The sequence below is a fragment of the Anastrepha ludens genome, chromosome 2 (genome assembly GCF_028408465.1).
Source record: "Anastrepha ludens isolate Willacy chromosome 2, idAnaLude1.1, whole genome shotgun sequence".
Lineage (NCBI taxonomy): Eukaryota > Metazoa > Arthropoda > Insecta > Diptera > Tephritidae > Anastrepha > Anastrepha ludens.
This window is the reverse complement of record NC_071498.1, coordinates 116,994,807-117,015,877: the sequence shown is the minus strand read 5'-3', so window position 1 is coordinate 117,015,877 and position 21,071 is coordinate 116,994,807. Positions and strand designations below refer to the sequence as shown.

Here is a 21,071-nt window from a genome sequence, read left to right as displayed (position 1 = left end):
AAAAATGTATGTATGTATTTATTTTACTTAAACTATTTTCTATTGCATTCCATGCTCACCGTCGAGATTCGCTTTCCAACAAATTTGGGTCTAATGGATGTTGTGAAACATGCCGCAGCGAGTCACCTAAAGTATTTCGTAAGTGTTGCATTTCGCGATTGGCTTTTGAGCTACGCAAAATATATTGCTGACGACGTTTGGCTTCTTGTGCCAATTGTTCACGCAACAAAGATATCTGAAAGGTAAAAAATACTTATTTATACATAACAGCTCGACAGCTATGAGAAGAGCGAAAAAAATGTAATCTAATACGCAAACGCAGAATAAAAGTACAAAAAAGAAAGATAAAAAATTAAAACTACCTTAAAACCACCTACAACCACAAATAATCGCCTGCAGGCTCAGAGCAGTGATAACTGGTTTCTGCTCCATAGGAGAGCAGGCAGCCAAAATCGATATGCCTTACAATACATATATAGGTACAGTGGCCACACAATTTATTCGTACACCCTGCGTAGTACGTAAAAAACTTTAGCTTTGCGCAAAATATTTACTGTAACAATATATTTATTTTGAATCATTGTAACAAACAGAATTCCCATTATTAAAGGGTTCCAAGGAAAGCAGGCAGACGTAGCAAAATGTTGCAAAACATTTATTCGTACATTTTCAGCTCATAATATTGTTGCTGCAAAAGTACCATTAAAAATTTGTTTGTGCTTTTACTAGTATTGCTGAAAACGAAATAATATTGGTTTTTCTTAGTTTTTATAGTCGATTCAGCTTTAGTTGCGCGTAAGACCTCGATTGAAAGCGACAAAATGGGACGAAGTGCGGATTTACCATTAGAAATGCGTAAAATTATTATTAAATTGTTCTTGGAAAACAAGTCTCTGCGTGAAATTGACAAAACATTGGCTTCGCATTATACGCTGCAAAGTGTTATTGCTAATTATGTTAATATTGGTAAATTGGTAATCACCACCAAGCCGCAAGGCGAAAAATATTGACTCCACGTGAGGAACGCAACAATGTGGCATCAGTCGCGCAAAATCCAAAAATACGCTCTACGATCTTTGCATTAAAAAGTAAGCCCACAACAAGTTCGTAATTGCCTGCATAACGCTGGTTATCATATCAGAGTGGCACGCCGTATTTCAGATATTAACAGAAAGAAGAGATTAAAGTTCACCAAACGCTATGTAAATAAATGAGCCAGATTCTTTTTGGGAAAACGCCATATTTTGGGAAAACGCCATGTTTCCGGATCAGATGCCCCTCCAAAAGTTTGGCAGAATATACATAATAGAATGAATAAAATCTTATTCCTACCGTTAAGTATGGAGGAGGAATTTAAGAACATCTGTGTTAAAAATAATATGGTAGTGCCGTTAAACTTGGACTAGATGCTAAAGGGTTCTTGTTTCACCAAGATACTCGTAATGACCCAAAACGCTCTTCTTATCTCGTGCAATAATGGCTTATTTACCACTATAAGCAGCTTAAAACTCCACTTAAATCACCGGATCTGAACCCAATTGAGCATGTCTGGGAGCTCTTAGAACGGAGAATCAGAAAATACAAAATAACATCAAAGGTAGACACACAAAATAACCAAAGTATTTGTGAAAAGTATGCAACAACGTTTGGAAGCAGTTATTAAAGCTAAATGCGGCCCAAAAAAGTGCTAAATAGTCGTTTTTCATTGTTTTTTAAATAAAATATTTCTTATAGGGCTTCACGAATAATATTTTTGCATAAAATTGTGCCTTATTTCGTTATTGCCTTAAGTTCTCTAATTCCAGAAATGAAATTGAAAAATTCCTTAAATATTGAATAAATATGTCATTCTTTACGAATATATCAAAATTTTGTTCGCTTGTATACATCGTGCTAAGTATCAGGTGTATCTGTTTATAAACTGTGAGTGTACGAATAAATTGTGGGACCACTGTACTATCATGGTTTTAATAAATCGCAGAAAAAGGAAACTATTTCCACTTCCTCTCTGAATGCCCTGCCCTATGGAAGGCGAGTATGTTAACCCTTGGCAAACCCCTTTTGGAAAGCCTCGAAGAGCTGGTTGGTATAAACGTGAACAACTTAATGATGTTTCTGAAGCACATAATTTGTTGATAGCAAGGATGTGGCAACAAAATGGTGCAGAAGCTCTAATTGGGTTCCTGGCGAATCACCACTTCAACCAACCAGGTAGGATATTGTTGTATAACCTTCATTATTTACTATTTTTGTTTCATTTTTTACTATTTTCATTTATGGAGAAATTTCTCGCAAATCAGGGTAAGTGTGAAATGCTTTCACCACAGAGAGCAAAGTACCCAAATGCATGAGAACCCAAACACATTTTGAGCCATCTTCTTTCTTACCAAAAATTAATTTTTCAAGAAACAGGTGATGGAAGTTAAGACCAGATCTATTTGGTTTTTTTGTGTGTTTTTATTTTTTGTACCGTGCATTTACAGTCAAATGTAACAATAAGGAAGAAGGAAACCTACACTGTAGGTCGCTCCATTTGTGGAACAACACCAAAGCGCACACCACAAATAGGAGAAGGAGCTCGGGCACACGCGCCAATTATTAATTTATAAACCACACAATGAGCGCCTTTTTCGTGGTTAGAAGAAATACTGCTATGTCTATTAGAAGAATATCAATTTTTGTCAGTACAAAGTTCATGGTTTCATCAGCCTAACGCCTTTTCGGATCTGTGAGCTCTATCAATCTAAGATACCGTGGGTACACAGCTGCTTTCACTCTTCTTCTTCTTCTTCTTAATTGGCGCTATAACCGCTTACGCGATTTTGGCCGAGTTTAACAAAGCGCGCCAGTCGTTTCTTTCTCGTGCTAACCGGCGCCAGTTGGACACACCAAGTGAAGCCAAGTCCTTCTCCACCTGATCTTTCCAACGCAGAGGAGGCCGCCCTCTTCCTCTGCTACCACCAGCTGGTACCGCATCGAATACTTTCAAAGCCGGAGCGTTTGTATCCATTCGGACGACATGACCCAGCCAACGTAGCCGCTGGATCTTTATTCGCTGCGCTATGTCTATGTCGTCGTAAAGCTCATACAGCTCATCGTTCCATCGTCTGCGATATTCGCTGTTGCCAACGTGCAAAGGTCCAAAAATCTTACGCAGAATCTTTCTCTCGAACACTCCAAGCGTCGCTTCATCGGATGTTGTCATCGTCCAAGCTTCTGCGCCATACGTTAGGACGGGCATGATGAGAGTCTTGTAGAGTGTTAGTTTTGTTCGTCGAGAGAGGACTTTACTACTCAATTGCCTACTTAGTCCAAAGTAGCACTTGTTGGCAAGAGAGATTCTACGTTGGATTTCAAGGCTGACATTGTTATCGGTGTTAATGCTGGTTCCTAAATAGACGAAGTCTTTTACAACCTCAAAATTATAACTGTCAACAGTGACGTGGGTGCCGATACGCGAGTGCGCCGACTGTTTGTTTGAAGACAGGAGGTACTTCGTTTTGTCCTCGTTCACCACCAGACCCATTCGCTTTGCCTCTTTATCCAGTGTGGAGAAGGCAGAACTAACAGCGCGGTTGTTAAGGCCGATGATGTCAATATCATCGGCATACGCCAGCAATTGTACGCTCTTATAAAAAATTGTGCCTGAGCGATTAAGTTCTGCGGCTCGCACGATGCTCTCCAACATCAGGTTAAAGAAGTCACACGACAGGGAGTCACCCTGTCTGAAACCTCGTTTGGTATCAAACGGCTCGGAGAGGTCCTTTCCAATTCTGACGGCACTGTTGGTGTTGAGCAACGTCATCTTACATAGCCGTATTAGTTTTGCGGGGATACCAAATTCAGACATCGCGGCATACAGGTAACTCCTTTCCGTACTGTCGAATGCAGCTTTGAAGTCGACGAAAAGATGGTGTGTGTCGATTCTCCTTTCATGGGTCTTTTCCAAGATTTGGCGTATTGTGAATATTTGGTCGATGGTAGACTTTCCAGGTCTGAAGCCACACTGATAAGGTCCAATCAGTTGGTTGACGGTGGGCTTCAGCCTTTCACACAATACGCTCGCTAGAACCTTATAGGCGATATTTAGAAGACTAATCCCGCGGTAATTGGCACAAATTGCAGGATCGCCCTTCTTATGGATTGGGCAGAGCACACTTAAATTCCAATCAGCAGGCATGCTTTCATCCGACCATATTTTGCATAGGAGCTGATGCATGCACCTTACCAGCTCCTCGCCGCCATGTTTGAATAGCTCAGCCGGCAGTCCGTCGGCGCCCGCAGCTTTGTTGTTCTTTAGCCGCGTTATCGCTATTCTCACCTCGTCATGATCGGGTAGCGGAACGACAATTCCGTCGTCAACGATTGGGGTATCGGGATCTTCACTTTCTCGGTAACATGCGCAGCTGTCACTGTTTAATAGGTTCGAGAAGTGTTCCCTCCATAATTTAAGATTGCTCTGTACGTCGGTCACCAGTTCGCCGTCTTTGTTCTTACAGGAAAACGCCCCGGTCTTAAAACCTTCTGTAAGCCGCCGAACTTTCTGGTAGAATTTTCGGGCGTTGTTCCTGTTGGCCAGCATCTCAAGCTCTTCGCACTCACGTATTTCGGCCTCTCGTTTCTTCTGTCGGATAATACGTCTCTCTTCCTTTTTCAGCTCTCTGTAGCGATCCCACATGGCTCGCGTTGCGCCCGATCGCAGCGTGGCTCTATAGGCGGCATCCTTTCTTTCTGCGGCAGCATGACATTCCTCGTCGTACCAATTGTTTTTTCGGGCTCGCCGGAATCCGATTTCTTCTTCGGCGGCGGTACGTAGAGAACGAGAAATGTTGCTCCATTGTTCGTGGATGCCGGTTTGTTGGGCAGTACTCTCTGAGAGCAGGAGTGAGAGTCGAGTGGCGAATCTTCTGGCTGTCTGTTGTGATTGCAGCTTTTCGAGGTCGAACATTCTTTGCGTAGGTAGATGCACGTTTTTTGCTGCACAGAGGCGCGTGCGCAGTTTGGCTGCAACAAGGTAGTGATCCGAGTCAATGTTGGGTCCTCGGATCGTACGTACATCTAATACACTAGAAGCGTGTCTTCCATCTATCACAACATGATCGATCTGGTTTCGCGTTTTTCGATCAGGGGACAGCCAGGTAGCTTGGTGTATCTTTTTATGCTGGAATCTGGTGATGCAGACTACCATGTTTCGGGCCCCGGCGAAGTCGATCAGCCTCTGTCCGTTACCGGATGTTTCGTTGTGTAGGCTGAATTTTCCGACTGTGGGACCAAAAATTCCCTCCTTGCCCACCCTGGCGTTGAAGTCGCCAAGCACGATTTTTATGTCGTGGCGGGGGCAGCGCTCATAGGAACGTTCCAGGCGCTCATAGAAAGAATCTTTGGTCGCATCGTCCTTCTCTTCCGTCGGGGCGTGGGCGCAAATTAGCGATATGTTAAAAAAACGGGCTTTGATGCGGATTGTTGCGAGACGCTCGTCCACCGGAGTGAACGACAGTACTTGGCGACGAAGTCTCTCTCCCACAACAAATCCGACACCGAATTTGCGCTCCTTTACATGGCAGCTGTAGTAGACGTCGCAAGGTCCTATGGTTTTCTTTCCTTGCCCCGTCCATCGCATCTCTTGGATGGCAGTGATGTCAGCCTTTACTCTCACGAGGACATCAACCAGCCGGGCAGAGGCACCCTCCCCATTAAGGGACCGGACATTCCAGGTGCATGCCCTCAAATCATAGTTTGCAGGGGTCGTCATCAGTATAGGGAGGTCTCATCCGAGGCTTTTTTAAAGTTTTCATTGGGGGCGATTTTTAAGTGGTGGGTCCCAAACCCAACGCACAACCAGCTATCCTGGAATGTTTCGCCTTCTCACTTTAGCTCACTCCCGAACGGGTGTTCGAAAGCTACCCAGAGGATACGTGGGCTAATCCCGGCCGTTGTGAGCTGCTTGAACCATATGCAGAAGAATCGTCCTGGCCACTCCCAAGTGAATGGCGATCAGTAACTTTCCCCACTTGCGTGGACTTCTACACATGGAACCATCCCCCTTTCCCCGCTTTCACTCTTCACCCTCTGAATTTATCCTTAAACTAAAAGATTATTAAGTTGTAGCAGACGCTCAAAATTAATCACTCTATTGGAAGATTTATAGTTTTTGCCAATTGAATAATATGTCAATCCTATTTGACACTTGTAAACTAGACAGCTGCAGTATACAAACAGACAAGCAATGAAGCGCGTAAAACTAAAAACTACTAATATTTAAATAGAGTTTCCACAACTTACCTGATTTTCTAAACGCATAACTTGTTGTCGGTGTGATTGCTCGCGGGCGTCCAATAACTTCTCAGCATGCAACTGGGCAGTACGATAACGCTCCGTATCCACCCCACCATCAGCGCACTTTGCGCTATCGTGCAAACGTGCCTTTAGCCTTGCCAATTCGGACTCCTTTTCCGCTAAGAGTGTCTCTAAACGGCGTACCTTTAAGCGTAAGTCACGAGCCTCTTGCTCTATGACGGTGTGGTCAAGACCACAACTATAATTGCCAGGTGCATTTTCCATACGGTTGGAGTCATAGTCACCGGGATCGTAATATGTAGAACTTTTCTCGGCACGATCGTAAGCTGTGGTACCACCGCTTCCGGCAAACTTACTTTTTCGTTCTGATTCCAATTGTTTCACTTTGTCCTGCAATGCTTGTAATTTGTTGCGTAGCTCTGATTTTTCTCGCTGCGATGTCTTCAATTGACGGCTGAGCTCTTCTTCTTCACGCTTATCTGCACTTTTACCTATTCCACCGCCATCACCGGCCTCCTGATTCCACTTGGCTATGCGTAATTGTGATTCTAAAGCAGAACGCTGCACTTCTAAATCTGTAACTTGCTCTTGGAATCGTTGAATGCGGTCTAATTGTGCTTGTTGACTGCGGCGCAACTCATTTAAGCTGCTTTGTGCATTATCCAAACGCTCAGCGAGTATGCGCTTTTCATTTTCTGCTGCCTGTGATTGTTTTTGTAGGAGTTTTAGCTTTTCCTCATTCGATTGCGAACAATGCCCCTGCTCAGAGAGTTCTTTATTAAGTGCTTTCAATTCTCCACGTAGTTCCATTTCTGTAACGGCAGCCTTTTGTAAGCGGTCCTTCATTTGGTCCACCGTAGTCTTTAGTGATGAACAACGTTCTTCTAACTGGACCGTGGCCCGATTTTGATTATCGAGCCGTTCTTGTGCCTGCCGTACATGGCAGTCTTTCTCTTGTAAAGCCATCTGTAAGCGATTTATATCTCCCTCCATAGCCACACGTTGCAGATCTAATTTTGCAGCGCGCCCTTCTGCCTTCGCTAGCTCTTCCTGCAGATGACGTTTTTCACTCTCCAATTTCGATCCATGTGAACGACATTTCTCTAACCGATCCTAGAAATAAAATGTTTAATTTATTTATGGCTTTTTGGTTAACAGGTATTACAGGAAGATCCCACACGGAATAAATAAGAAGTTCCAGGTCGGGGTGTCTCGATCGGATCACTGCAGAGTGTTATGCACGATGTAATGGGGATGAGACAAGTTGAAGATGGCCTGTATGGGGCATAATTATTTTTTGCAGTCGGTTCTGTGTTGACTGAACGGCCCGAATTAAATCCGGACAGTCACGTCAACAGTAATCCTCAAAAATGTATGGGAAATGTTTTATGGTGTTACAACAACAACCATAGAGCAATAACGGGTACTATCTGCATGAGGCTCGCACGCCGATTAGCCAGTGCAATTGCATTAGGGTGCATTGACGGAAGGAGAGAAATTACAAACCACAATACTGCCTTTTTTTAATTCTGAAATTTGGGTTCTGGGTTTCGAAATTATCGACCCTGATATTATATTTTATTGTTATATGTATCTAATAATAATAATTGGCGTTCGTCTTGTTGTTGTTCCCCAAATGGAGGAGTCTACAGTTTTACGCCGACTCCGAATGGCAGATTATTTTTTATGAGAAACTTTTTCATAGCAGAAATACACGCCGAGGTTTACCATAGTCTGCCGTGAAGCGATCGCAATTATAAAAACCTTTTCCATTCGTTGCCGTTCTACTATGCCGGTCTACTATGCCGACCGAAACACAGAATTTCAGACAAACCCTTTGCCGAACAAAGTTACTCATAGCGAAATTCCCAGAATACATCAAGTAATCTTGATCTTTTTGGACGGAAAGTATTATTGTAAATTTTAATGTTTTTCTCGTACGAAGGAACTTCTTCAGAAATTTGAATTTCTGTTAAGTTCCGAGTCGGAAGTTGAAAACCCTAATCTTAGCAATTAAAGTTGATATAAGAAATGTGCCTTTGAAGAGCTCAGTAGCATTCAGCTTTCATATTTTTGTTTATAAAATTTGTGTGGATATCAGAGAAGTTAAGAATACAATTTTTGATCTTACCTCGATTTGGGAGTTGTCCTCATTGCATGCTGCTAACTCCATTTCAAGCTGGGTTATCTTTTCACGCATTTGCTGACATTCATCGCACTTCTGTTTAAACTTGTCTTCCAGTGCATTTAATGCTGAAACTTTCATACTACGCTCCGTGTCCAGATTACTCTTCTCCTCCTGAAGGTGACGTAGCATTTGCTGCAGTTTACCAACTTTTCCGTCGCAACGTAACTGCTGTTCTGCTGCATCCTGTAATTGTTTTTTGGCCGTCGACAATTGAACCTTCATATCATCCTTTTCACGTTCAATTTGTGCAACTTGATGCATTAGATTACGTACACCTTTACGCACTAGATCAGGATCTAGATCACAAGGAGCATCCGGACATTGTGACGTACTTCTGGCATCATAATCATGACAGCTGGAAGTCGTCATTGCATTTCGAATGGGACTATAACGTCTTGTTGGACTTATCAAACGATACGAAAGGTTAACACTGCCATCAGGTTGGATACCGGCAATGCGTCGCAGTGTGTGCGCAACTGAACTCAATTTATGTTCCGTATCGCGTTTGTGAAGCTCTACGCACGCCAGTTGTTCGTCTAGCGCGCGTATACGGCCTTCAGCGCCGCCCAGCCGAGCTTTTAACTCCTGGATTTGTTGTGTGGCATCAGCAAGACATACCTCGAGGTTATGCTTTTGATCCTCCAAACGTTTCTCTCTACCGCGTGCCTCTTCAATGCGCGCCAGCAGTTCTTGTTCGCGATTGTGAAAGCGATGCTCTTCCTGATTGGATTGACAACGTGCGCGTCCGAGTTCTGCTCTCGTTTCGCATAGATTTTCTTCTAAATCTGCAAGCTATAAGAAAAAGTAGATGTCAATGATTTTCAATGATACCAAGGTATGTCACACAATGTTCAACAAAATTATTCACCTGCTTTTTAATCTGATTTAATTCCTGTTGACTACGGTCCTTTAATTCGATTTCAGCAGCTAACTTGTTCTGCAATTCCTTTCCTCCTTCATCTTTTTGTGCGAAGTCCATTTGAGTTTTCTGTAACGTATTCTTGGTGGCATTTAATTCCTGTACAGTTTTGCTCATATTGTTTTCTGTCTCCTTCAAAATCGTCGTTAGTCGCGTACGTTCGTTTTCCAGAGAACTTTTAGATTCTTGTAAAGTGTTTATTTTCTGCAAAGCTTCCTCTATTGTGCGCGCCTGTTCCCGCTTTGCGCTCTCCACATGCTTCACATGATCACGCAACTCTTTGTTGCTACTGGAGTATTTGTCTTTCTCAATATTACTGTCAGCCAATTGACGACGGCTATCCGTAAGTTCGTTGCGCAAACTGTCTATATAAGCCTCACCTGAAAATAATGTTCAAATATTTTCTATTGATACAATTTCTTCTATCGACACAAAGTAGACCTGTACATATGGAGCTTTTGTTGAAAGAACGTCATACTCTAAAATATCGATAAAACCGGCTTTGAAGTTTTCAATTTTATCTAATGGGATACCGTTAATACTTAGATACAAAAGAAGAGGTTGTGGTGTTGGTTCTACGGTGATTATGACACTCTTCCCCCAAAAGAGGGATACGTAAATAACTATAATAATATTCCAGTGGCCTAGGCGTATATTATCTACTCTTGACACAAACATGTTTTTATCATTCAAAATGATTAAGCTCTCGAAAATGTGCAAAAGAGACACAACATGAAAATCGTCACGCAAGTAAAATATGCAAATCTATCAAACACTAAAACCTGATAAATGTATACATTTTATTTTATGTTTGGTCATATTGCATTTTAGAACGCGGAAATTTCAAGAAGTGTAGAATTTGCAAGTTAGAAGGCGGAGTTTTTGAATATGTAGAATTTGGATGTTACAACGCGCGGCGTGCGGATGTATTACTCATAATATATTACATCCTGCATTTACCGTCGATAGTTCTTCGGAAAGTGAAGATGGAGAGCCCAGCGAAGTTAATAACAATAACAAATACGTAATAAAGCCAGAAAGTGAAGATTTTGATTTTGATATGTAAATGGTGTTTTGACATACATATGTGAAAAAAATTATCCAAGTCTTGTTATTGATAAGACAGAAAATTTAGCAAGAATGTAATCAAGAGATTCAACTGAATTCGATATAATTGCAAAAACCGATTGAATTTGCATGCATTGGAAACATTTTCGGTATTTGTGTTAGTAATTCAGAAGACTTTGCCGCAAAAACAATTATGCACTATACCACAGCTTAGGAGTAAGGAAGGTTAAATCGGTCCAGGCCGAACTTAATATTTTGAAACACGTTTTAGTAAAACTTAATTTGGGCTGGCTGTTATTACCTTGGAATGCGTGCAACACCGTAGATCCAAAATGGATGAGCTCTGCGGGTATAAACACGTCACAACTTACTGGGTACCAGGGCGCAAGTGAACTGAAGGAATGAGAGAGTTGACGAGCTTGTTAAGGCTGCTTGGGTGCTTGCCTAGGATGAGTACGTCGAACATATATCCCTCATTTTCAGTTTTGAAGATGTAACTAGAAGAGGAACTAACTCTGGAACCACAGCCTGTATGGGAAGCCTCGAACCCCCACAGGATTGCCAAAATAATGATACGAACTTGCAACACGAAAACATCCCACTTTATTCTTTAGTTCTCAAGGAAGGAATGTAAAATATTGGTTGGAGTACTGACGGGACATTGTCTCACTCCATATCACGCAATTAACATGGGATTGGTCCGCAACGACGCGTGTAACTTATGCGAAGAAGAAGGGGTATGTTAGAACACCTCCTTTGCCACTCCCTGCTCTAAGCAAAACTCGTTGCAATTGTCTGGGATCAGTATACTTTTTATCCCGGAAGGATATTGCGGACGAAAGTTTAAACTGCTTATTAAAATTCGCCAAGACATGTATCATGTACTACTCGTATATTTAACACGGCTTCAACAACACTGGTAACACTACGTGGTCTCAAAACCCTTGTGGTCTATGCGAGATCTATTCAGATCAGCCAAATATACATTCATAACCTAACCAATAACTTAGTAATTGTCAAGATACGCGTTTTTATCCAAAAATACGATGCCCGTCGTATATATTTCTCTAGTTTATTATTTGTACTATATTTGAGTAATTTTGATTCCCTTATAACAGAGGAAACATGCTTTCTTCCATTTTGGAAATTATCGTTACGTGCGAGGTGGGCGTGTTTATTGGCCGATTTCCTCCATTTTCACCAAGTTTCTTTTAAATATGTTAATTTTTGCTCAGACAAACATATGAAGGTTCGGACGTACAGACATGTCTAAATCGCCTCCTCCCATCATTCTGAGCAATTTAGTTTTGTATATAAGTTATAAGTCCATATTTATCTCGATTCCTTTGTGCTGTTGCATACAACCAGTATGTGAATAAAATTATAATACCCTTAGGCACAAGGGCGCGGATATTAAAATAAGGTATAAGAATCCGCCAAGCATGATTACGAGTAAAGGATTTAAAAAAAAAGTATAACCCATTAGTTAAGGGACGTAGCAAAGCACACCAGCACGAATACCTTACCTTCCTTTGCTTTCCTCAGCGCGCTCTGTAATTCCGTATTGAGCCCTTCGACTTTGTCTTCTTTAAGGCGTATATCCATTTTTAACTCTTCAGAAAGTCGATTAAGATTATCTCTCTCTTCTCTCAGACCCGCTAACTGTATTTCCTGCTTTCGTATGCATTCTTCGAGTTTTATTCTGTCGTGAAAATTAAGCTTGGTTATTGTACATATTTGTAAATTCGTAAGTTGAAAGCAGATTCTAAATAGAATTATCATTGAAGTCCACTTCCACAAACCCCCATACTTGTTTTCTTCCTCCCTGTTCCGCATGGCAGAGATTTCATCCTTTAATTGTGCGATCGCATTTCGTTGTTTTTCGTCGTATGCGTTATGCTCACGTTTCATGCGTTCGAGTCCTTCTTGCTCTGTTTTTAGCTCCCGCACAGTGGCCTCTAACTTTTCCATTACGGCTTGCTTGTCTCGGTGAGCTAGTTTTTTAGGTACGTTAAATTACGAACGAAAGATGTGAATATATGACAAATAAAGGTATTTTTGCCACAGGTATGCTTACCCATCATCAGCGCTTGTTGCTTTTCATTTTCTGCTCGTATCATTGCCTCCTCATGCTGCTGCACTACACTTTCCAAATGCGCTTGTAGTGCTTCTAAGCGTTCTTGTAACTTCTCAATTTCATCATCCTTAGCCGTTTGTAGTGCTTGAAGTGCCTGTGCCATTCGTTTTTCTAAACCTGTTTTGAGTTTATATAACTCATCCGAATGCTTCTTAGCCGCTTCTTCGTTTGCTGCTTTGAGGTTGGAAATCTTTTGATTGAAATCATTCTCAGCTGCGCGTGCAGCGTTCATTAGCTGGGTTTTGGTCTCCTGAGCTCGGCGGTGACACTGTTCCAGCTCTTTGTTTAGACGTGCAACAGTGTTTTTAAGAGACTCTTCACGCACCAGTGCTTCTTGAAGATCACGTTCGAGCTGTTGGCGTTTCTCCTCAGTCGCTTCTAGTTGAGTATTTGTATCGAAAAGTACAGCTTCAAGAGATTCTTTTTCGGTACGCAGTGCCGTGAGCAGTTCCTTTTTGTATGCAATAAATAATTAACGTTTAGTCGATTGAAGTAATATACTATATATACAGGGTGGTACAAATACCAGTCTCCTCTTTTATTCATAGGTTGTTTTTTGGCTGACAATTCTCGAAATTTTAACTATTGGTGAATATGATTTCTAGGCCGCGACAGTACTTTATTTTAAATTTTTAATTGCTCTATAGTTGAAGGCAAATGACCATTCCTTTACCTCTTCTAAATTTGGGTTGAAGAACATCTTGTGTATGATACACAAATTTGGATTATTCTGCGCAAAACTAATTTTTTCCATATAGGCGTCGGAAAACCTACAGCTCATTGTTAAGAAACCATTCTCAGGGTGTATGGTTAAGCGCTGATTGGGGGCGTAACTTTTAGAAAAATCATTTCGGTAAGTGATTATTGGTTATCTACTACTTGGATGGCCCTCAAAACAACCTACGCCAGGTCCGGTAAACGGATTATTAACAGATCGCTCTGTGACCTGCGCTTGGCTGAGGCTTCGTAGCCTCCCGGCTACATGAATGAAATCGTATTCCACAACTAATGGGAATGCTTAGTCTTTCTAATAAATGTATTATTATATACGGACAAATAGTAATGTTTTTCTCATTTTACAATATATTATTATTATTGTGGCAGCCGTAGCCAAATGGGTTGGTGCGTGATTGCCATTCGGAATTCACAGAGAGAACGTTGGTTCGAATCTCGGTGAAAGAAAAATTAAAAAAAAACATTTTTTAATAGCTGTCACCCCTCGGCAGGCAATGGCAAACCTCCGAGTGTATTTCTGCCATGAAAAAGCTTCTCATAAAAAAATCTGCCGTTCGGAGTCGGCTTAAAACTGTAGGTCCCTCCATTTGTAGAACAACATCAAGACGCACACCACAAATAGGAGGAGGAGCTCGACCAAACACCCAAAAAGGGTGTACGCGCCAATTATATATATTATATATATATATATATTATTGTTATTATTATTATATCAGGTCAGTCCATAAGTTCGGGCGTATTTTACCCATAATTTCGCTTCTGTACGATTTTTGCATACAAAAAATTATTCGCGGAATATAACGAAACTATTTATATTTCGGTTAGTTAGCAGTTACCACTTCGGAATTTGGAAACCACTTTTGCACAGTCCTTACACTCACGGTAGCCTCTCCGTGAACACTGTTTATTTCTGCGGCAGCAGTTGTTGCATTTTTACCACTTTTATAAAAAAATACAAAATATGCCTCTTATACGCGTTCGAAGATTCCATTTTATTTCTTAACAGCACGTGTTTCTATCCGCGATTAAAATCACTTGTTGAATGCACAATATATCAAAGGAAATGAAAATAGTTCCGTTATATTTCGCGAAAAATTTTTTGTATGTTAAATCGTACAAAAGTGAAATTATGGGTAAAATACGCACGAACTTATGTACTGACCTGATATTATTATATATTATTAATATTGATGCTTTCCATTTCAATTCAACCGGGGTATTTGGGTCATGTTCTTCGATTTCGATGTAACTCAAATATGTTGCTCTCTCTCTCATTAAATAAGATTTTTTTTTTAATGCTCATAACTGAAAATTTTTTATTTTGCAAAAAACAAAAAGTGCGAAACAGGTTTTTTACTAAAAAATTCATTACTCAAAAATAACTCGTTTTAGCTACTGGGCATTCAGCTCAATTGAAGTTTGAGGTGTCCTCTTGATTTGGAAAAAGTTGTAAAAAAAAACAAATACACTTTTTGAAATATTGAATTTCGAAATAATTTAATTTTTTTTTTCTTTTTTGCTAAATAAAAAATTTCAACTACTGTTTTGCAATTGTTTCTACATGAAATCGCTTGTGTAAGTAATGACGATCATTTTGAACCCAGAATTATTAAAATCAGTTCATTTTTGACTAAGTTATGGGCATTTAAAAAAAAATATTTTTTGTATAATTAAAAAAAAAAATCGATTTTGAGCCGGAAAACAAAACTGCCGATAACTCTTGAAAAAAAATTTTTTCGAGCGAACAAAAAAATACGTGTCTCATTATTTTGACCAGAAAGCAACATATTTGAGTTACATCGAAATCGAAGAACATGACCCGAATAGCCCGGTTGAATTAAAATGGAAAGCATCTATTATTATTTTATTTGGACCCCCCAGAAAGTACCAGGAAGGTGATGTTGACTATTTTCTTCGATTGCCAAGGCGTAGTGCACCATGAGTACCTTCCATCGGGACAGGCAGTCAATAAAGAATATTATTTATCTGTTTTGAAGCGTTTGGGAGATGCTGTACGTCGTAAACGGCCGGAAAAGTGGGTAAACAATTCTTGGATTTTGCATGTTGATAACGCGCCATCGTACCGAGCCCAAATTGTAATGGATTATTTGTCTAAACACCAAGTAAATGCCATGGTGAAAGCATTCATCTGATATGGCCCCGTGCAATTTCTTTTTGTTTTCCAAGTTGAAGTTACCACTTCGTGGAAGGAGATTTCAGTCGATAGAGGGGATCAAAGAGAATGCGACGAAGGAGCTGAAGGCCATCCCTTCGTCGGCCTACCAGGGGCGCATGGAGGACTGGGTTAAACGTTGGCGCATGTTTGTTGCTGCAGACGGGTCATATTTTGAAGGAGATGAAATAAATTTGCCTGAAATTTAACTCTGTTTTGTTTTATTTAAACGTTCCCGGAACTTTCTGATCATATGTAGGTATAGGTATAGACAATACTTATTACTTATATGATCTGGCTTTTGCAGACTACACAGAATTCGTACACTTAAATAAGCAACTAACCTGCAGACGATGGGTTTCCTTCTCGTGCAAATCTATTACAACCTGTTTCTCCTCCACATCTTTAACCATTTCTTCCAAATTCCTATTCAATCGATTATTTGTTTCGGCAGTTTGCTCCAACTTTTGACGCGTGCGCATAAGTTCTTCGTTGAGCGACTCCTTTTTGCGGCATAAGGCTGTAAGTTGGTTATGTATATCACTGCGGTCCCGCGTAACACAAGCCAGGTCTTGTAGAATCTTTTCTTTCTCCAATTGTGTACATTTTAGTTTTTCGCTATATGACAAACTATCCGTTTCCAACTCCAAGCGTGCCTTTTCAACACCACTTAACTCCTTGCGCACTGTTGCTATCTCCTTTTGAAGTTCACCTACTTCTGTTTTCAGTTTATTGCGCTCCTCCTGTGCTTGAATTAAGCCACTTTGCATTGTCTTCAATTCGTCCGTTGTGGAGGTGTTACTATTCGACACTTTGTCCAACTTTTCTTGTAGATCACACTTCTCTAAGAGCAACTTATCTAAGTCATACTCCAAATCAGATTTTTGTTTTTCAATTAAATTAATGATATTCTCGGATTCGATGCGTTGCTGCTCAAGCAGGTCGCGACTGAGGCTTACGCTATTCAATTCTTCGCGCAGTGATATTGTTTCCTCACGTAGGCGGCTACCTCGGTCTTCTTCAGATCTGAATGAAATTTTTCACCACAAATTGCTATAAAATATTAAAATTAAAAAAAAAAAAACGTGAAGAGCTCACCTTAGATTCATTTCAATTATATTTTTATCCTTAAGCATTCGTTGAATTTCCAGTTCCACGGCTTTTTTATCGTCTTCAAGTAAATCAATTTTCTTCTGAAGCTTTCCATGTTTTAGCTGCAACTTTTCAAAATCTGCGCTAAGATTTTCAAACTGAAAATATAATTTCGAAAAATATTACTCAGTATCTGTGTATGCATACGTCATCGATGTTTAGCTGATTCATTTTTGGAAACAAAAATTCAGTCATCATGGCTCGATAGCGATCGCCATTCACCATAAGGGCTGCTCCTGTATGTATAAGGTCGTGCGATTGACCTGCCAACTTTTCAGAAAGCTTTATTTTCTATGTTGAATTGAAATTTATTGAATAAAAAATGGCCTAGTTTTTCATATGTATATGTACATACGTTTTTAATTTTCTATATGGCTCGGAATCTTCCTCCATTTACGAAGAGTGTGGATTACCATATAATGAATTTGAGCTGATTTTTTATCCATAAGCACTCGAAAGGAAGTATGCAACAGTTATTATTATTATTAGGCTACTGCGCATTGCGACCAACAAAGTTCTATTGTGCAGAGCCTGCTGAGGTACTCTATATTTTAAGGCCTGGTGTTAATTGTTCTATAATTTATGTAAATGCACTTCAATATCCCCAATGGAGTGAAAGAATGTGTTCGGAATTTTCAGTGTCTATTTCACAAAATAGGCAGACGATGGTTTCAGAGAGACCAATTTTGTTTAAGTGATATTTCAGGCTACAGTGACCTGTAAAGTAACCAGTTAAAAGTCATAAGTCTACTCTGCTGAGTGAAGGTGCTTATCAGAAATTCCTCTGCGCGGCGTTAGGAATTGTTTCGCTTGTCGCTGACCGATAGAATTGCGCCAGTGTTCAACGAATATCTTCTGATCCTACTTTCTGAGAAATTCGTTAATGTGGCCTTTTGGAAGTCCACAGAGAGGCTCAGGACTTCTTTAAGCTATATGATCAGCCATTCCATTTCCCTCATATCCATCATGTCCAGGAACCTAACCTACCAACTAACAACGTGCTAGTTTTTTCGACCTTTGTGTGACGTTCGCTCTACATCAAAATTTATTTTATTACATATATTCACAATAAATCTTGACAGCATAATACAATACGAAAACACCAATGAAATACTTGACCATCTTGGCCGTCTAAAATCAACTTAACTCAAACGATATTTGCTTAATTTCTTGTTGACCGAAATAATGTCCAAACTTTCGGACGGCCAAACTGTTAAGTAAATTTACTTTTAAAGCTTACTCAGCTTACCATATGACAGCGTTCGCGTAGGTGCAAGAGCTACTTGTTTGCGTTGAAGTTTTTCTTTAGCTTTGCCTTGCCAAAGTTTATTTTGAGTTCATTTTTGAGTATTAATTCCATTTTACCCCTCTGCGGGTGAATATAGTTTAATGAGAGCCCTTAATTTCGATCGCCAACTTAGGGTTATTCAACACCGACAATTTTGTTATAACCGCATGTGTGGTGCCAGATATGCAGTATTCTCATATAGATGTTCAAGGGATATAGAAAATCCACTTGTAATTTTTCGCACAGCTAAATCAATATAACATACTTGAATCTATCCCTTAAAATTACCAAAAACCCCCAATACAATTGCTTCCGTAAGTGGTGAGCTATAACTTGTCGCAAAACTAAGAACAGCCAAGTTGTTGTCTGATAGGATATATGAAAGAGCAAGAAATTTTATGTCGTCAGCAGTTCAATGGAGCTACGCTGTATATAGAAAATCTGAAAAATCTGTCCAGATGTGCATCGATAGACTTGTATTTTCATACGACGTGAAGAGATTACGTTGTATGCGTTTCAGATTAAGTTAATTCGTATTTTGCGGTATCTGAAATCGCGAAAATAAACTTCTTCTGTTTTTTTAACTTTCCCATATAAAACACTCCTGTTTCAGACCTTTTGAAAATTATATGGTGCCGAGGCTCAGACGGATAATCGACCATATCTTTCATAAGCTTCAGCGTAGATCTGAATAGGTGGGTTCAGGCATACATTCACAGTCTATGTGACTCCTCAAATTCACTGTCTTTACTCATTAAAAACGGATTTTGGCTTTCCTAACATTATTTTTTATATTTCTTTTATGTGACGATTTGAAGTCAAAACCTTATCTTAAGTATTTGGTTGATGCTAGTCAAAATATATGCAAGCATGTAGGGTTGCGGATTTTTGGATTTGGAATTATAAATTTTTTTATATTTCAAGACTTATGCCAAAATATTTCCGAAAAAAGATTTGCATGAACCATGATCCATGTGAAAATACCTTCAAAAATCAAGTTTTCTATTAAAAGAATTAGGTTTTAAAAACTAGTTTTTCAAAAAATTAGCTTAGATGCTAGAAAAGTTTAAGTATCAAAGTAACAAATTTTATCAACGAAACCAAAATGATGAGGTTTTTAGAGGTACTTTGAATATAAATATTTTTTAATATTAACATTAGTATTTTTCCGATAATAAATTTATTATTTATTATTATTTCCATAATAAATTTCATAATTCTAATGCTTTTTTGCTTGTGTGAAGAGTAATGCACAATAATGTACATATTTACATACATACATAATAAATACATATATTATGTTCTTATGTTCTCATGTTCTCATGTTTCTCATCCGTTATGTACACTAACTGATGAAATAAAAACACTTTTTACCAAAAATTTCAATTTTTAAACGAAATACAGTTATAGAATTGAAGAACTGTGTTATCATCGGAGGGCGACGCAGATGATGGGTTTAAAAAATGTGAGACCTCCACGGTCGCTCCGACGATGTATTTTGGAGAAATAGAAAGGCGTGTCACTTTCCGGTTATTATCAGTGTTTTAATATTTCTGGTATGTATGTCGATATAAATGCAAATCGTACAATATGAAGTAACTCGGTGTTATTTACGAGTATTAATTATTAGTATATAATAAATAAAAAATATTATTGGTAATTTTATTTACCTTTGGCTCCTGATCCTTGCTTTGTAAAAATCGCAGTGAAAGTTAAATTAAAAATTAAGGCGAAAGTAGTCTCGCCGAACAGCGTTTAACACGGTAAACGTTTTAACTATTTGGCGGGGAAATGACAAGGTTAACGGCCTTCACGTTGCAGCGACTGGAAACGGTGGTTTGCAACAGTCGGAACGGTAGGCGCAGTTACCATTAGGGTGGCTAAACATTTACGCGACTTTAGGGTATGGCCTAAACAAACTGTTAAATATGTTAAAAATATATAAAAGAGTAGAAACATACCGCAGAATTCAAATCGAGACGTCCCTGTTCGCTTTGTTGTTTCTGCTGACGCGTTTCCTCTAGTGTCTTCTGCAGACTTTCTCTCTCTTTCAACAATTCAGATAGCTTCGAATTGCTAGCATCCAATTTTTCAGTAAGCTGTTGCACTTTCGTCGTCAAGAGCACTTTTGTGCCTTCACTTGTTTCAAGTTGTGCTTTTGTATTTCGTAAATTTTCGTTAACATTTTGAAATTTAACTTGCATATCATGCAAAGCCAATTGGTATTTATGTAGTGCGGCTTGAACTGCTGATATGGTGCCTTCGGCGAAAGCTTGCGATGCACGCGCTGAGCTGCGACGCGGCGATTTCGCAGGCACGGTCATGCCAGTGGCAGTGTCACGCGTTAAATGCATGTGCTGCATTGATTCGTTCGCCTCTGCAGCGTCCCCTTCACGATCAGCACTTTCAGCGTCTTGTACAACGGCTTGTGCAATTTCACGTATAGAATTGTTCAGTCTCTCGATTTCGTCGTTATAGCGATTGGCTAACATTGCCTGCGACTCAGCTTGAGCACAGCGTTCTTCAAGTTTTTTCAACTGATTCATTAGATCAAGTAGTCGTTGATCCCGTTCTAGAACTTCTTGGCGTGCGCTTTCATACTGCACCTTCAGGGTAGCCAATTGAGACCTCAAATCGTTATTTTCACGCCTAGATTCGACAAGCTCTTCGTCAGTTGCTCGTTTCGCTTGCTGTAGAACAAATGAAAGGCCACCACAAGAGTTCAATAGATCTTTGGCGACGCTGCCGATTTCCAGGCCCATTTTTCCAACTTCATTTTTCATTGCCGACTGCGTATCTTTGAAGGCCCGTTTCACAGCAACAATTTCACGCCACATTTTTAGAAGGCGATTATGCTCGCCATTGTAGTAATCTTTGAAAGCCTAAGGAATATAAAGAAATTATGTACAGTTTATGGAGAAAATGTTTTGATATAGTAAAATATTCAAGTTATTTGCACTTCTTTAACTAAAACCATTAACATTGTTGGATTTGGAAAGCTTTTCAAAAATATTTCATTAACTTAAATAGTTAAAGTAAGCAAAAATAAAAATACAAAAACAAAACAATTGCTTCTCTCAGCTATCAAGAAAGAAAAAGTAGCCGCAACCCCGC

At 39.7% G+C, this 21,071-nt stretch overlaps 1 protein-coding gene across 1 annotated transcript in view; it reads right to left on the bottom strand.

Moving 5' to 3' along the window:
* Positions 1 to 21,071, bottom strand: part of LOC128855171 (rootletin) — an 88,407-nt gene that overhangs the window by 660 nt on the left and 66,676 nt on the right. Inside the window, exons 4-13 of the mRNA XM_054089869.1 lie at positions 19,919 to 20,839; positions 16,616 to 16,767; positions 15,862 to 16,543; positions 12,550 to 13,060; positions 12,283 to 12,466; positions 11,999 to 12,174; positions 9,354 to 9,784; positions 8,429 to 9,277; positions 6,283 to 7,410; positions 60 to 235 (exon numbers count right to left, since the gene is read on the bottom strand). Coding sequence (XP_053945844.1) covers positions 60 to 235; positions 6,283 to 7,410; positions 8,429 to 9,277; positions 9,354 to 9,784; positions 11,999 to 12,174; positions 12,283 to 12,466; positions 12,550 to 13,060; positions 15,862 to 16,543; positions 16,616 to 16,767; positions 19,919 to 20,839 — 5,210 coding nt within the window. The remainder of the gene's footprint in view (positions 1 to 59; positions 236 to 6,282; positions 7,411 to 8,428; positions 9,278 to 9,353; positions 9,785 to 11,998; positions 12,175 to 12,282; positions 12,467 to 12,549; positions 13,061 to 15,861; positions 16,544 to 16,615; positions 16,768 to 19,918; positions 20,840 to 21,071) is intronic.